This window comes from Eulemur rufifrons, chromosome 4 (genome assembly GCF_041146395.1).
Source record: "Eulemur rufifrons isolate Redbay chromosome 4, OSU_ERuf_1, whole genome shotgun sequence".
NCBI classification, from domain to species: Eukaryota; Metazoa; Chordata; class Mammalia; order Primates; family Lemuridae; genus Eulemur; species Eulemur rufifrons.
The window spans coordinates 69,288,233-69,305,571 of NC_090986.1; the positions used below are offsets into that span (position 1 = coordinate 69,288,233).

At 42.7% G+C, this 17,339-nt stretch overlaps 1 protein-coding gene across 1 annotated transcript in view; it reads right to left on the reverse strand.

Annotated features, from left to right (window-relative positions):
• Positions 1 to 14,647, reverse strand: part of FREM2 (FRAS1 related extracellular matrix 2) — a 144,147-nt gene extending 129,500 nt beyond the window's left edge. Inside the window, exons 1-2 of the mRNA XM_069467310.1 lie at positions 9,460 to 14,647; positions 4,647 to 4,736 (exon numbers count right to left, since the gene is read on the reverse strand). Coding sequence (XP_069323411.1) covers positions 4,647 to 4,736; positions 9,460 to 14,632 — 5,263 coding nt within the window. The 5' untranslated portion in view covers positions 14,633 to 14,647. The remainder of the gene's footprint in view (positions 1 to 4,646; positions 4,737 to 9,459) is intronic.
• Between the last annotated feature and the right edge of the window lie 2,692 nt (positions 14,648 to 17,339).

Sequence of the window (17,339 nt, forward strand, 5' to 3'; positions counted from 1 at the left end):
GGACAGGAGATGCTTTATGTTAATATAGCTCTTTACTTCTCTACCTGTGGGGATGTTATCTCATATCACATAAGAAAAAAAAATGGGATCACTAAAAATACTTATGTGAGTGACGCTGGCTTAAAAAGTTCAGTGACACATAGAAAATGTCTATCTTCTTTTAAATTTTAAATTGCATAATTGTTTATATACTAAGCTGACATCTTTTTATCTGAAAAGGAATCTTTAAGAATATCATGAGATTCGAACTGTTGGTTACTATGAATCTCTTCAATCTTAAGTACATTGCAGTGACTATTTCAAAGGAATTTTCACAGCCGTTCATTTCATGTGTTTAAAAATGTGAAAGATTTACTAAAAATCTTTCTTGGTGCCACAGGAATTTAAATTAATGCTAGGATAAGAGAATGTTCTAAAGGAGTGCAAAGGGTCCACTGGCAATTGTTTATAGGAGCTTTTCTTACAATACTATTTAATTCATCCTTATAGAAAAAGGGAGTTTTTTTTCCCTCGCATTTATCCGTTCCTTCATTTTAATGTTTGTTAATTATCCACCATGTGCTCAACCCTCAGCAGACACTGAGGTTCAAAGATTAACGGTATCTTTTTTGATATGAAGGAGTTCCTTCTTCACTAATGGAGGTTTTCACATTAGCAAATAACTATATTAGTAATATGACATTTTGTGCTGTACATGAAGTTGGGGGTAGAAGCACAAAGAAGGGTGGGACTAACTTTGTCATCGTGATGTTGAGAGCAACTTTAGAGAGGAAATGACATTTGAGCAGGTGTGGGAATGATGAACCGTCTTTCCCGGTGGAGGGTGGAGCATAGCTGGGATAGTTATGTGAGATGCCTTTCACATCACAATAAACAGCTAGGGGAGCTCCTTCAAGGGAAAACTAAAAAAGGCCCAAAAAAGGACTTTGATGTTAGAATACCTCCTAGAAAAATTATAGAAAATTCAATGCTGAAAAGGAATCAAAGAAAAATATGCTCAACTACGAACGGGATAAAAGAATACATGCTTTCTTTCCCCCTACAAAACTGTGGCGTACTGGATCTGGAATCAGAATTCAAAGAGCCAGTCATCAAAGAAGTATGTATTTCCAAGGTCTTCAGCATTAGTGTATTATGAGTTACCCCCATGAAGATATTAAGGGTGAAAACAAAAAGAAATGGAAGACAGTTTAGCTAAATCCATACATAGGTGGTTGCTACATATATACACAAGCTCAGTAGATGAAGCCACAAATAACTGGAATATGACACATTCCTGAATTTCAGAGTTTGACCTGATACGTTGTAACGATGCATTCACATATGCGGATTCGCCCCAGAATACCTGGATAGAGGACGTGACATATTCGTGCTCTTCACTAGTGTTCCAATAAACATACTTCATTACTAAATAATCATTTCAAGAATTATACTGTGGTACCAAGAAAGAGTTTTAGGACAGCATGATTTTTAAAGTATTTTAAAATAAAAATTCACACTTCAGAAAACACAAACTTGTTGTCTGTCCTATCAATAGATCCCACTCTGATTTCATTCTCATCTATTAAACATTCCTAAAAACTTGGTCTAGTGAACCCAGAGAAGTCCAAGAGTTTCCCCCTCGTAGGCCTGTGCCGAATAAGTATGGAAGTCATTGGTTACCGTTGTTTGGGAAAAGCATCTAGGATTCAAGTCAGCCTCCAGCTGCCTGGTTGTGCAACCTGAAGGAAGTTAGTTATCCAGTTCTGTAATTTGATTTCCTCATCTGCCAAATATCAATCATTCTAAGTGTTTTGTTGTCATTGTTATTGTTGTTTTACCCAGCTCACAGGGATGCTATGAAGGTGAAATTGCATAAGTAACAATAAATCATGTAGAAGGTTTAAAATCTAATTGAAAGAATCCTAAGATAGAAAGATCAGTGTGTGTGTGTATGTGTGTGTGTGTGCATGTATACACACGTGCTGTATCAACCAATATGTATTAAGTCCAAATCCAGCAAAATCTTCCTGAGGTGAAAACCCTGACATTACCTATGACAGACAGTGTCCTCTTTACTCCTGTCCATTGCTAATTGCCCCAAAGAACTTTAAAACCCAAAAAGCACTAACTCTGCCCCAAGCACCATCCATTTAGTGGTGGGTGGACACTAAGCCATTACCAGTTATGAGAGAAGAATCCTGTCGCCGGCCAGGTTCTCATGGTAACACAATTAAATCTGAAACAAGAGGTTTGAGCCTTCTTCAGCTCTTCTCCTATTCTTACTCCTTAAAATTGTGTCTTATTTTTAAGATTATTCAAGGAATACATTTGCTTCAGAATTTCCTTAGATAGTTACCATCCCAACATCAATCATGTTGATTTGAATTTAGTGGATTAGAAAGAGACTTGAGTGTAGAGCGTTCTTAATTTTATACCATTGTGCCTTGACTTGCTTCCCAGGGGTGAAATACTGGAAGTGTGTCATATATTTCATGGGGAGGATTTATGAACATGCTTACTATCACTGTATAAAGTAGATAATACTCCAAGTTTAAATAGTATTGCGCTTTTTATTCAAATGTTAGAATATTTATAAAGCAATGCAAATATCCTAAAGAATAAAAGAATCTGGCTGAAACAATTTTGAGATACATAGATGATTTTGCATTTCTTAATCTTGTAGGTTTCTGTGTTTATTCTGTCAAACGGAAGTTTTATTACTTCAGGAGAAGCCAGGTAAATCCTGTTCAACAGACAGGTTGCTGAAATCTGCCTGAGCCCCACAAGGAATGCTATGCCAGTGGGGAGGAAGAGGGTTAAAAGGAATATTTCTGGAATTTTTCTCTCTCACATGAAGCTATAGCTCTAAAAAGGCTCCCGAAATGATTCTGTTCCCATGTCCAGAAAGACAAAGACAATCTTTAGAAGTGCTTCCATATTTTCAGCAAATTAAAAAATTAACCCAGCCTCTTCAGCTAGTCATTCTCCACTTAATATTTTGAAATATAATAATAGTGTATAATGTTTTCCAAAGTTTGAATACAGACTAAATTTTTAAAGTAAATACTATCATTTCACCCAGCTAAGGAATGTGCAGAATAGTAAAATAATAGAATGTGTCTGGGTGTGTGTATGCACATGTATGTGTATGGGGAAAAAAAGTAAAATGTAAAAAAAGTATGGACTATTATGTCTTAAAATAAGTGAAACCATTGGATTTGGAATGTTTTTAGTAATTTTAAAGAGAATCATACTTTTGCTATTGACGTTTATTCAGTCATTCCAAGAGAAAAACATGGTGTCTTAAACCAATAATTTCATCCTTAAATTTTTATATATGTACTACACAGATTTAGATTATTTCAGGGTCTCACTGTAAAGTTTACTTACAGTAGAATTTCCCCTTTGAGCAGCAAGATTCCACAAGCAAATTATTTTTTATGAGTTGCTTTCCTTCTTAGAACTTTGCTTCATGCTAGGATTCTTTTTATCAATATGCAGAATACTAAACTATAATTTGGTTAGTCTAAAAGCACTAAGTTTATTAAACCTCTGACTTATGGTAGAAATCAAATAGTTGAACCTAAATTAACACAGTTTTTTGCGTCTCTGGTACACACCCAACAGATGTCATTTTTCAGATCTGTGATCATCTTGCATACAGTGATATTTTAAGCAAATGCTATTTAATGCTTCAAAAAATATGGAGGGCAAAGATGCAATCTTTTTGAGATTGATGACATAAGAGTGTGCCATTTAAAAAAAGCAAAACAAGAGAACAGATGACTGAGTCTGAATTATTTCTCTCCTCCCTCTCTTCTCTTTCACACGTGCTCGCACTTCTGGCATCCTGTTTCCACAGCACATGTACTTGGTACAGTTCTTCGGCTTCCCATGAGGGCACGCAAGAACAAAAACATCTTTATGATCAATCTAGAAGTGGCCAGTTTTTCTCCTAGTCTACAGGGTTAGGAAGAGAAGTGGTTGGAACCTGAAAAGAGTGTCAGTGGTAGTCACTTTTGGGGGAGCAATAATAAAAATGCTGCCTAAGAGACTTAGATCACAAGTCATAACCCATTCATTCTCTGCAGTATTCTTCAGGCTTAAGCAGAAAAACTTTTTAGCTAAACTAGGTCACAAAATCCTCAAAACTAAGAAAATCATTAGACATCTTGAGATGGGTGAGATAAAACAGATATTTACTTAGCACTGATTTCTTGGTGAATGCAATACATTCTCCACCGGTGTTAGTCCACACAGCACCCATGGCAAATTAGGAAAAGGCACCCCCTTTGGGCAGACACACTCGGGTGGGCACATGGCTGACAGTCAAACTACAGCTGGATTCCAACATCCTCTTGTCCCCCCCCCCCCAAGTAGGCAACCTCATACAGGGTATAATCTGAACAACTAGACATGGGGATCCTATTTACAGAGATCTCTCTCTTTAGTACCTTACAAATCACAAGACAAAAATAATACAACTAGAACATTTATCTACAGTCATTACAGAGTTGGATTGTGTCCGAGAGAGATTGTAAAATTTTCTATAGGAAATACCAGCTTCACTGGGTATAGATTCCTTATAATAATGTTATCAAAGGGCGACCAAGGAGAAGGTCCCTCTCCTTGTTTTCACTCCTAGGGGAGTGAAATACACTTACCACCATCTTCAACTGCAAAATGGAACATATCACTTGTGGCATTGACCCCTTCTCTTAAGACATAGCATATTTTCATGTCATCGATGTCAGCTAGAAAATAACCAAAAAGCAAGACGATTAATTACTAGGGTAAAACTGATGACTCAATACTTATGGTAAATTTTATTGGCTATTACTTTTTCTGTAAACATGTTTAGATTCCCTTCTCCTCTGAAGGGAAACAGTGCTATCGTATTTCTCAGATCTCTAAGCCCCTTAATTTCAGCTGTGCCATGGAAATCTGATCCCTTACACAGATAAATAGAGTGCAAGACTTAGTTTATAATAATAGCAAGGTGTTGCCCCTCCCAACGGTATTTGCATGTTCATGCATCAAAGGAGTGACTGTCTAAATATGGAATGTCAGGCACCATGACAGGTGGAAAGGAAGATATTTTGAGGCATGGCAGCTTTCCTGGCACTCTAGAAATGACATCCTTTGCTTCCCTGTCAGACTGGCTCTCCGAGGAAAGAGGCTTGGCCTCCCCACTCTGGTTCTCTTTTCTTACCTTTTGTGCTCTATAGCAGACTATTTTTAACCTCTCTAAAGTTTGAAAGAAAAAAATCAAGTAGGTATTTTTTTTAAAAAAACACACAGATTGAAATAACTATTTTGACCCCAAATCAAAAAGAATTTAGACAAAAAACAATCTAATAAAAGTGGAAACCTTTATTCGTAGTTGAAAATTCTACCACCTCAGAAATGTCCCTTATGTTGCTTCCTACTCTATGAAATTTACTTGCATAGATTTGCTTTCATTACAAACACACATTTTTAAAATTTATTCATCCATCTCACCTGTTCCTCTTCTGAATGATGTCACACAGACAACACAATAAAACAAAGACCATTCTGTTTGGTGATATTTGCAAGAGATCATTATTTGATGCAGGCCCATCAGTGAGGTCCTAAGGCTATAGAAAATTAAGATCATAGCTAAAAATAGCTTCGCCAATCGTAGGTAATATTTACTTGTCTAGTGTGTGTCCTGTGGTTTTTTTCCATCTCTTAAAATCTCTACTAAATTCATGCTCTGGAGTTCAGAGGCTTACATATAAAACAATGACTTTATGAAAGAATAATCTCAAGTGAAGCAAGGTTTTAGGATCAACCAATTCATGAATTTCTATAGCTCCTCTTTCCAGATGTGAAATGGGTGCTCTACCCTGGCTCATACAGTTTTGAAAGGTGACTCGCTCACCAACAGGAACACTTGGGGAAGGGAAAATCTGATTTCATAGTCAATGATACCTTCCTGCTGATAGAGGTACGCAGAGGTGAAGCAAGTCTGAGATGTTTGGTTCTCTCTTAGCAATTTATTTCTTACTCTCCTATAATTTCCTGCACTTTCTGCCTAGTGTCATTTCTATCTTTGTGTATGGCTGTCTTTCCTAGTAGATTCAAAACTTCTGGGATTTTTTTTTTTTTTTCCATCTTAACTTCCCATAGTTCTTTGCCCAGGGTCTTAGAGCAGTAAAGTGTCAATGTGTTTTAGATTAAAATGAAAAAGCCAAGTGGTCTGGTAGACCACACTTGTACCTCTACCTTTGCATGTACGCTCTCTCCTCATGGGTGAGGAGTGAAGCCCTCTGCATAGCTCTTTGCCTGTTTGCTCTTACAGCTCTCAACTTTTACAGCCTTCACTTTGTCAGTGAGAAATGTCTGAACTCTGCTGAATACACATCCTTACCACAGGGACAACAACCTCTGGCCATGGGGGGAAGACCCTTTTACAACGTCCCACTCCTTAAATTTCATAAGAAAACCTAAAGGCTCTACTAGGAGGAAAGAAAAAAATTTTTAGTACACCCAACATCTACAAAAATGTTTTCTTATGCAAAAATATAGTATTAAGGAGATAGTTTCACTGAAGTACATCATCACTTCAAAACTGATTTTTAAGAAATTTCTTTCATAGTAAAGAGAACATGAATGCAATGATATGCACTCGAGTGTCAAATTTTCTCTCCATGTTAGGGCATATGATACTGAGTAGTTTGAATATACTAAAACCTTTTTTATTTTTTTTTTACACTTTGTTAATAATTTATGGTTCAAAAAAAACTTTTTAAAATGTCAAGTAAGGAAATATTTTGATCACCACATTCATTCCAAAAGTACTTCTAAAAATAACATAAACATACTACTTAATATAAATATATAAACACTAGCTTTCTTAAGGGACACAAGTATTAGAAAGATAAAAATCTAACAGCTGAAATGTTACCTTCTTTAAGCAAATACCTAAGAATTAACTAGATTCTTTTCTAGTTGCTAAATATGTTTTAAATCTATTTCAGTTTATCTACACAATCATTCCATGGGCCTTTTGTTTGTTTGTTTGAATTCTAAGTTCATTAACATGCCTGGTAATTACACCTGGTTCACACTCTTTGAGGAAAGAAAGATAATTATAAATCACTCTTCTGAAAGTGATGTATAAATTATCTCACACAAGATATTATGTTCTTATTTTAGAGAAAAAAATTCCAGGTACTTGAGACAAGTGATTTTTGACCTGGGGTTGAGGGAGCAAAGCATCTTGGCAAAGAGGTGAAGTTTGCAATAACTGAATAACTTTCCTAATTCTACATTGTTAACTTTTCCTCATAATGAAATTATACATTTTAGTAATGAATTACTTTGTTTTTTCTTCTAGGGATCATTAAGTCAATTAATTTAGGAACAACCTTCCCTGGCCTCTTGTAAATTGACTTACTTCAGTGCATTGAAAATCCATCAAAATATAGTTTAGCTTATCCATTCATGAAAACGCAAAACCAAAAACAAATAAAAAGAATTCGCAGTCTTCACTCTAAACACTGCTTTCTTTTCTCCTACTGGAAGAGCAGCCATGGGAGCTTTCTGATGGAGCTGTCTCCATTTTTAAATCACTTACCTAATCTCTGTAAACAACGGCTATGAACCAAACTCCAGCCTCAACTTGTTTAAATGAGTGCTGTGTGATTAAATACTAACAGTTTTACTAGTCAATAGTTGGGTTTGCACTGGAATATGATAATCTGCCCTAAAACGGTAACTCTTAAAAAATATCATCACTTTTCATAATAAACATAACTACTCTACATTTACAAAGACCATAAAAATTAATCATGGTGATTCAAAGTCAGTGAGATAGAACAACTGCCTATAATGAAATAGCATAATTTTAGGGTTCAATATTTAAGAAATAATATTCCAATATTTTGAGCTATTGGATTTGGTCCATAGAATTAAAATTAAATTATGTGTCTGTCTTCATCCAAATATTCCTTTTTTTAAATTTCTAAAATCAGATTTCTTTTGAAGGTTAGAGGAGTGATTTGAAGTACCATTTTCTATCATATAATATGTTCCTTTCATTCTCTGCACTTTCCATGAAAATAAACCAGTCTAAGATTGTATGGCATCTCTATTCTGAGAAAGCCTTCTCACAGAAGTTTCCTGCTGGTCTGGCATGACACTTGGCACTCTGAGGTTTTCCTTTCCCTGCAGGCCCTAGGATGTATTCAGGCTTTCAGCCAAGAATCAAGATGTTGGAGTGTGGGGCTTTTTGCCAGCATCTAAAACAGAGAAGCAGTTCACTTTAACACTACATTTTGCTATATCCATGTTTATTAAAGCATTTGTTATCTAAGAGCACAACAAGGTTGCAAGAAAAGAACACCCTCTCTGGGATGCCCTGGGGTTAAACACCATCTCAACTCACAGAGCCCACATAGGAAAGATCTAGTTTCCATTCTGATGTGGTGAGATTTTCATGAAAGCAACCCAAATCCCTTTGTAATGAAAGTCACACGTTCTAGAGAACAGAGCCCTAACTCCCAAGCCAGCAGAGTAAATGGGCTTCTCCCTTCCCTCACTGAATAACTCTGCACAGGTCACTTGCCCTTCCTGTCTCAGATTGTGTCCACCCACAAAGGAAATTCAGGTTAGAAAAACCCTGCTGCCTGAAGGATGCAGGAGTAACTGGTGTTTGTTACTACGTGCAATAATGAAATCATTTCGTCCTTCTACTATTAATCTTGTTAACGTATCTTCCGGTTCTTAATCAAATGGATGTATATTTTGGTGATGAACATATTGTCTTCTGCACACCATTAAGTAGGCTTTTCTTTTTTGTGTGTATCATAGTAGCATGCCCTGTACATATAACACCTACAACTCTAGGTAGGTGTTTATCTTTTATGTCTTTTGACAGGTGTTTGAGTCATAACATATTATAAATTTTTTTTTAAATCGACAAAGTAAAAATAAACAATTTTTTCTTTCAGTTACAAAGTTCCTAATAACCATAATAGTATTGGAACCATGCTCTTAAAAATTAATCAAAGTAACATACGTTTGAAGCCTTTTTATGAATGGTAATTGACAATGACAGCAACTTGAATAGGATTTAGAGAGCACATCTTTCTTTAAGGGTCTAAAATGCTTCATGAGCTATTTGCAGCATACAAAACCGCAGATGCTCAGAGGACAGGTGTTGCAAATGGAGCAGAGTTGGAAAGCCTGCTTTGATTATAATTTACCAAAGTCTGGCACTTGCTTTGGCAGCATACCTTGGCACTGTCAAAATACATTGATACTCCCTCTAATAAAGGTCACTGCAGTGGCACATGGGCAAGAAGGGAAGTGTTTTCCCAGGGAAGTGAGTCCCTGTTTTCTCCCCTTCCCCTGTTTTCCCACCCCTTCCCTTCGCTTAGACTCTCACTTGATGCTCTACCTGTAAGGCTTTCAGTGACAGGCATATTTGGAAGGAAAAGTGAAACATACCTTGGGTAAACTGGGTGATGCTGTGGTTGCCTCTGCCCAGGTTGAGGAGATATCCATGTCGAGGGGCCTCTGTCACAATAAACCTAAGAGAAAGGTGTAGGCTGTCTCTGTCCTCCACTTTTAGTATCTTGCTTGTGATCATAAACCCCAAGTGGCCAGTGGCCAGAGTGCGAAGTGTAGAGGCCCCTTTATTCACTACAATTTGGGGGGCACTATTGTCAACAGCTAAGACCTGAATCTTCATCACTTGGGGTCTCCTTGTTTCAAATACCGTATCAGGGAAAACATAGAAGTCTGTATGGGTACCATCAGTCACTGTGAAGGAGAAGCTGTCTTCACTTGACTCGGTGCCATCGTGTTTGTAGCTGATTAAGTTTTCATTCAAGTCTTGCTTGGTAAAAACCGTGACAGGTCTGGTATTGTTGAACAGGAGACGGCCATGAATGGGCACTTGGGTGATGGTGAATTTCAGGAATTTGTCAGGAGTATCTCTGTCTTCAACAGTGAGTTCAAAGGGAGTAATCAGCTTATTTTCACTTTCACTGACAACCAGGCTGTGGATGGTGACCACTGGCTTTTTGTTGTCCACATCACTAATGGAGATGCGGAATGTCCGAAAGACAGGGTTCCGTCCGTCGGTGACTTGAAACTCAAAACTGTCCATCTTCACCTCATCATCGGCTGTGTGGATGTAATAGATTTTGTTGCCAGCCAGTTGGAGCTGAGTGAAAGATGCGATGGACGCTCCAGGTTGATCTGTGCACTCTAAGTGGCCTCGCATGGGAGCCCTGGTGATGGTAAAAACTAAGTTTTCATCAGGACTGTTCAAGTCACTAGTGCTCAGAAGGTCTGTTGTGAGAGTGACCTTGCCACCTTCTTTCAAGGACACTCCCTTACTTATCACATTAGGGAAGACAATGTCAATGCTCCCAATGGACACATAGAAGTAGCGATCTATGAGGGCATTTATTCCATCAGTCACATCAAATTTAATCAGGTCTCGAATGCCTTCCTGCCCAACATGGACATACTGAATTAAGTTTCTGTCTACTTCATCCTGTGTAAAATTCATGCCCAGTGTGATATTTTCAAAGGCACCTGTGGGTTTTCGTCTCTGTAGTAAGCCATGTCTTGGTCCATAACGAATAATATAAACCAAAGATTTGTCTTCTGAGTCTAAGTCAGTTGCCATTAATATTTTGTTGTTGATAATTTTGGTTTCCCCAATTTCTATTTCTAGTCCATTATTGATGGCCATTCTGGGGGTTTCATCATCAACAGGGATGACCATAACGAGGACCGTCCTTTCCACAGAGTGCTTGCCATCTGTTAGTTTAATCACGAGACTGTCTTCCTGGGTCTCAGAGTCATCATGCTCATAGATAATGCTGGAACTCTCTATGATCTGGTCCAGGGTGAAGCTTTCGACCAAAACCGTGCCATTTATCAGCTGGTTCATGATGTGACCATGAGTAGGGAATTGGGTAATAGTGAAAGTTAAATCATCTGGGGGAATGTCAGCATCAGCAGCGTTGAGAATGGGTGTATCAATCACCAGACTCATGCCTTCCATCACCATAAATTCTCTCATGAACATCTCCGGCTGTTCGTCATTGGTGGGAATGATTACAATGGGGAAAAAATGTCTCTCTGAAAAGTTAATGCCATCAGAACAGCGAAATAGAAATCGATCTTCCACAGGCTCCACCCCTTTATGGACACTCTGGACATAATTAATGTGACCCTGCCTGAGATCCTTCAGAGTGAAGGCACTGATGGCAATCCCTGCTCTTGATTTCTCAGAGCCTGGTGCTGGAGAAATGTTTTCAACATAACCGGACGTAGGTTGAATAACTATAGTGCACAAGATGTCATCATTCAGGGAATCGACATCTTCAGCACTTATATGCATTGAAGTTATAACACTTTTATCACCTTCCATTACTATAAACTGTTCTCCCACAGAAATTTCTGGGGCCTGACTGTCAACAGGGAGGATGGTCACCCACACAGTAACTCCGTGGATAGTACTGCCTCTGATTCTCCATTCTTGAGACATATCTGACAGACTCAGGTTAAAAGAGTCCGCTTTGGGCAACAGGCCTATCTCACCACTGGTGTGGGCATAGACAACAGCACCCTCCAAGATGTCCCTTTGGGTAAACTGCTCTGCTGGAACTCCATTGACTAAGATTTCCCCATACAAGGGTGGATCTTCCAAAAGGAAAGTCAACATCAAATCATCAGTGTCCTCATCAGTCCCCTTAATAATATTGGCAGTGATTTCAGTAGCCCTGTTTTCTAAGACATCGAGATAGGACTCCAGAGTGCCAGAAGGACGTCTCAGCATGGACACCTCTTCATCCACTGGCCGGACATTCACTCTGAGAGTGATGGGCACCACGTGGTGTCTGTCACTGACTTCCAAAGAGCAGCTGTCAGTCAGGGACTCATCCCCATTGTGGGAGTAGGAAATTCTGCCCTGAGTTATGTCCTCCAAGTGGAAGAGCCCCCCTACAAGTAGTATCTGCTCAGACACTCGCATGTGGCCATGTTTGGGTGCCTGTGTGAGAGTGAAAGAGATGTGGGCAATGTCAGTGTCTACGTCACTCACATGCAGCTCAGTCTCACTCAGGATGTGGTGGCCCTTCTGCTGAATAGTGAAGCCAGTGTTGAGGATCTCAGGGGGCTGGTTGTCCACGGGCTGCAAGTGAAGGGTGAAAGTGCCTGGAGCCACATTCCCAGCTCGGTCCTCTACCTGGAACTGGAACTGGGCCACTCGAGTAGCCACTCCTAGTTCTCGACCTGGGGGTCTGTACGCAATTTTGTGGTGGTTGATCTGGGCTTGGGTAAAATGGGTCACCACGACTGAGGGGCTCTCAGTCAGGACCAAGGTGCCCAGCGGGGCTGGTGAGTGGTTTTCATCTGTGTCCATGGGGGGCTGAGTCACTGTGTAATGCAGCTCTCGGTCATCTGTGTCCAGGTCAGTGTAACGCAGCCACTTCTTCCTCAGGGGTGTGAGCTGGGATTCCTGCACCACCATCCGAAGGGGACAGCCACTGCCCAGCTCTGGAGGGAGGCGATCTACGGGATGGATGCGTATCACAAACTTCTGTAGCCCAGACTGATTAGGGGGGTCATGGTTGTCCTGGACTCTAAACGTGAACTGGTCTGTGATTGGCCCAGGACTATGGGGCCCAGAGTGCCTGTAGAACAGCCTCCCCTCTGTTATGTCCCGCTGCTGCCACTCTGTCACTGTTCGCTCATAGAATGCTCCCTGCTTCCTCCAAAAGCCCTCAAGAAGCTCCTGCTCCTCACGAGGTGGGTGGGTTTGACGGAGAAGCAGATGCCCTGTAGTTGAGAAGGGTGACTCCAGCACAAACAGCAGCAGAGAGTCATCTGAATCCATGTCAGTGGCACTCAGAGTAAGGGGCAGGATGGGTACTGTTTCACCCTCTGCCAGTGTCAGCCCTGTGTTGGCATTGAGGACAGGCGGCTGGTCATCCACAGGCACTAAGGTGATGGGAAACAGAAACTGTACCTGGTGCCTGCCTCCCCCATCCACCATGCGGAACACCAGGTTGTCACTCAGTGAGCCATCTTTGTCATCATGCTGGTAGATCACCTGGCCGGCTGCCAGCTCAGCCACTGTAAAGCTTTTGGGAGCAGAGTTGCCACTGGAATCACCCAGAATGACAAGGTGACCATGTCGGAGCCCAGCCACCACCTCCAGTCGCACCGCTTCTAGGTCATCCTCATCACTGATGACCAAGTTTTGTGGGCCACTGCCCACAGGGCCCGTGAGGGGTCGAGACTGACCCTCATAGAGAATAAGACCAGTATTCCGGGTAACCACAGGAGCCAGTGTGTTCATGGGCTTTACCACTACCATGAAGGCAAAAGGGTCTGAAGCTGCTCCTTCCGGGTCCACTACCTCCAGCTCCAGTTCAAAGAGCCGCTCCTGGTCAGAGTCTTCAGAGGGCGGCTGGTAGGCGATCTTCAGGAGGCGCAAATCCCTCTGAGTGAAGGAAGAAAGGGGCAGGCTGCGATCATCAGTGCTTACCAAGTAGCCCTGGCCAGGCTGGAACGGAGAGGTGAGGTTAAAGATCAACAGGTCGGGGGCAGACTCAGCATCCTCCGCCGCCAGCATGTCTGGGGTCAGGGCAGTCAGTACAAACTGGTCCACCTCCATCATCATCATGGCCACAAAACTGGGCTTGGGTGCAGTGTTCTCGGTCCCTCCACGGATCCGCACCAGCACCTGGAAGTGCTCGCGTTTCAAAGCAGGGCTGCCCACAGGAGCACCTCGTGAACGCAGCTCCACCACCATGGGCACCCAGTCCCTGTTTGGTGAGCGACTGGGGGCTGTGTGGCGGTAGCGTACGCCCAACTCCTGGAAAGCTTTGCAGTCCATCAGGAGAGGTTCCGGGGCACCTCTCTCTCTGGCTTCCCCGGGGACCTGCGGGTAGTGGAGGAGTTCTCCATAGCGAGGCAGCGCGCCCAAACCGGACAGGATGCCCACGCGGCACTCCTCTGTCTCGGGCAGGTAGGCGAACTCCAGGCTCCGCGCGTCCAAGGCATTGCTAGTACCCAACAGTTCTTCCACAACCAGCGGCAAGTTCCGAGTCACAACCTCCAGCTGGGTGAAGACCACTTCCACCTCCAGCACCAGGGGTAGCACTACCGCCCCTCCGGGCGCGTCGTAGCGCAGCTGCAGCCGGACGCGGTCCCGCGACGGGCTGCGCGCGCCTAGATGCGAGTAGCGCACCTCGCCAGGGCCGAAGTCGCAGGGGAAGCGCTTGGGACTCAGGTAGCCTGGCCGCTGGGCCAGCGCGTCATTATCTAGCACGGACACCGCGCAGCGGTCTCCCGGCTGCACCTGCAACACCAGGTCGTGCAGCGGATCCAGCCAGACTTCACGTCCGAAGGGCACCCTGAGTCCCCAGTTCGCCAGCACTATGGCCTCCTCGGCAGGGACCCCTGCATCCCCCACGAGACCCGGGGACAGCAACGCCCGGCCAGGGGCAGCGGGCTGTGCCGGGACGCGGCTTACCAGTGACAGGAGAAGCGGCAGCAGCAGCAGCAGCCGGGGCTGCGGCGGAGGTATTGACTGAAAGCCGGTGGAGCTGGCTGTCTGGCGCGAGGCGATCCCGCAGGTCCCGGCTGCGTGCATGGTCCGAGTGTTGGGGCTAGGGCAGGTCAGCTTGGGAGCGTGCAAAGTCAGTCCCCGGGCGGGCAACAAGAGACACCTCCGGAAAGTGCCAGGCACTCCACACGCACTCTGCCTGCGGGGTCCTCCTGCAGCCCGGACTGGTCCAGAAGTTTGGGAAAGTTGCGCGGCGCCGTCCGGGCTGGAGCCGCAGCGGGGGAGGCTGAGCCCTCCCAGGCAGCCCGACGCCGGCGCTCGCGACTCAGTCGGGCGGACAACTGAGTCCCTCGGTTCTTACTTCCCAGTCCCGGGACCCTGGGCTTTGAGAGAAGTCCCTCCCCTTACACCCCCTTACTCTAGTCCTCCCAGGAGGCCAATCGTTGGTCCCGGGAGGAGGCTCCGAGTCGGGGGTTGGGTAGTAATTTCCGCCAATCAGCTCTAAGTGGCCAAGGCGGGGAAACTACTGAGAGGGGAGGAAATAGAAGGCGCAACAGGTTGTCTTGGAAGTGCGGGAAGAGGGGCCTGGAGCTGCCCACCCTTGCTTGCTCTTCGCTCTGCGCTGCTAGATCCGGGGCTCTCGCAGAGGAGCCGGAACATGCTGCTGTGCTGGATTCCCTTCTTCATCTGCCTGGGATCGAGGATTACACCTTGTAGCCGCGCCCCCGCCCCGTTCAATGAAATCCCGCGCAGGGCATGGTCTTTTCTCTGAAACTACAAACGCGCGAGGAAAGTTAGACGCAAAGCCTCTTGAGTTTGAAGCGAAACCCAGAACAGTTTGGGAGGAAACACTGCAGCATATTTGCAAAAGAAGAACAGCTGGAATTAAAAGCCATAGCTAGAGCAGGTTGCACCCCTGCACCACCCCCCGTCTCCCCACCCCACCCCCGCCGCCGCCTTCTTGTAAATTACACTGGGCACAGTCCTCGGATTGGAGAGTTTTTAACAAGCCCCTCCTTTGCAACCAAAGTTCGCAGAGTAAATGGAAAAAAAGGGCATTTGGAATGCGTGAGAAATGCAGTCTGATCAGAATCTCTAGTCTCGCACCAAAGAATAAATTCTAGGGAATGTAGCCCCAGGCTCTCCCAAAGCTGCCGCTGTTAGGGTAGCTGTCATTAGAGACGTTCCTGTTCTCTGCGCAGTAATTAGACCAAGCACAAACTAAACCCACCTGTCAGCATCACATTTCTGTGCATGCCACGAGAATTGATAAATATCCGGAGGGCGAACTAAAATAGTTTAGATCCCATTTCAGTCAGCCGGGTTGGAAGTCAGAGCTTGGGCTCTTCCTGCCCCCTTGTGTTTGTCTTGTTTCAGTGGTGTGTAGATTCCCTTTCTAAAAGGTTTTCTATCACCTCCACCCTCCCTCCCCCATAATTAAAACCTAACCATTTTCAGATTGGTTCCTTGAGCAGTCTGGCTTATCATGGCCAAAATGTTTTATTTTGGGTATTTTTTTCTCCAATAATATAAATCTGATTACTAACAGGAACATAGAATTGGAGTAATAGTTATATTGTCCCGTTCCTGCTTAAAGATATTTTGAATTTGGAAAGGAGAGGAATGTAAAGAAGCTGTAAATGCCCTTTGAAATTTAAGTCTAAGCCAAAGATAGAAGATGCACACGTGGGTAATTTCAGTAAGAAATACCTATCCTTTTAACCCTTTTTGTTTTTAGCTTGAGCTCCCCTAGTTCAAAATTTTGATCCCTGCCTGACACAGTAATAGCTACTTTCCAGGCCACAGCACAAACCAGGCAGGTAAGTACTGCAGGGAGATGTCAAATGCCACTCCAGGAAGCCCCCTGGACAGTGTCTGTCTCTGGGAGTCAAAGACAGAAAGTTCTGAAATCTTTCAGAAAGAAGTGAAAGATCAGTTTAAAGGAGCCACTAATTCAAGCAAGCAAACAAGTAATATTTAGTTAACTGAATATTATTCTGTGTGCTCTGCACTGCTTGGGGAGCTTTTAACACCCACTTAACAAGTGATGGATACATTTCACAATTTATTACAAAATGAACATCCAGGAACATAGAAAAGGTGTGGTGGCCCTTCTATGAGAAAATCCCCATCCAACTCTATACGAATTTCCCGATTCACTTTGGTATTATTACTTTATAATTCATTGTAATTATTAATTATTGCATGAAGAATTCAAATTGCAGCCATGGTAAATTATACTATTTCCTGTTCACAAATAAAATAGGAAGACACCAAGTGAAATAGAAAATCAGTTTCAGAATATGGCTCTTTATATATTATAGTTCAAATTCTGGTTTATGTGTTTTTGCTGAAAAATGTCGACTGGCAGCAAAGTGGCCCTTATTCAGGCATTGTGACCCTTGGTAAATTCTGACTAGAACCAGACTAACAGCCTGACCCCTGATGCTTCTTGGTGGCTCCAGGGTTTCCTTTCTTCCTTTTAAAGTCCAACTCTGTTTGACTTGCAAGCAATGATAAGATCAGCATTTGAAGTATGGTAGTATGCCTGAAGGGCAGAGTTCAATATTTTGTTTCATGGTAAGAAAAATACAGGACCACACTTATTTCTAAGTGGGCTGAGGAAATCAATAAAAATAAAGTCTTTTTTGACTTTTTAACTTAGCCTGCCTTAATTGCAGTGACGGAATGATTCTGTAGAAATGTTTTTGGTGAACATCTTAGTTATTTGGGTTTTTTTAAAATCAGATAGAAGGTAACTCAAATTATTGTTTGCCTAAATATATTTTGCATT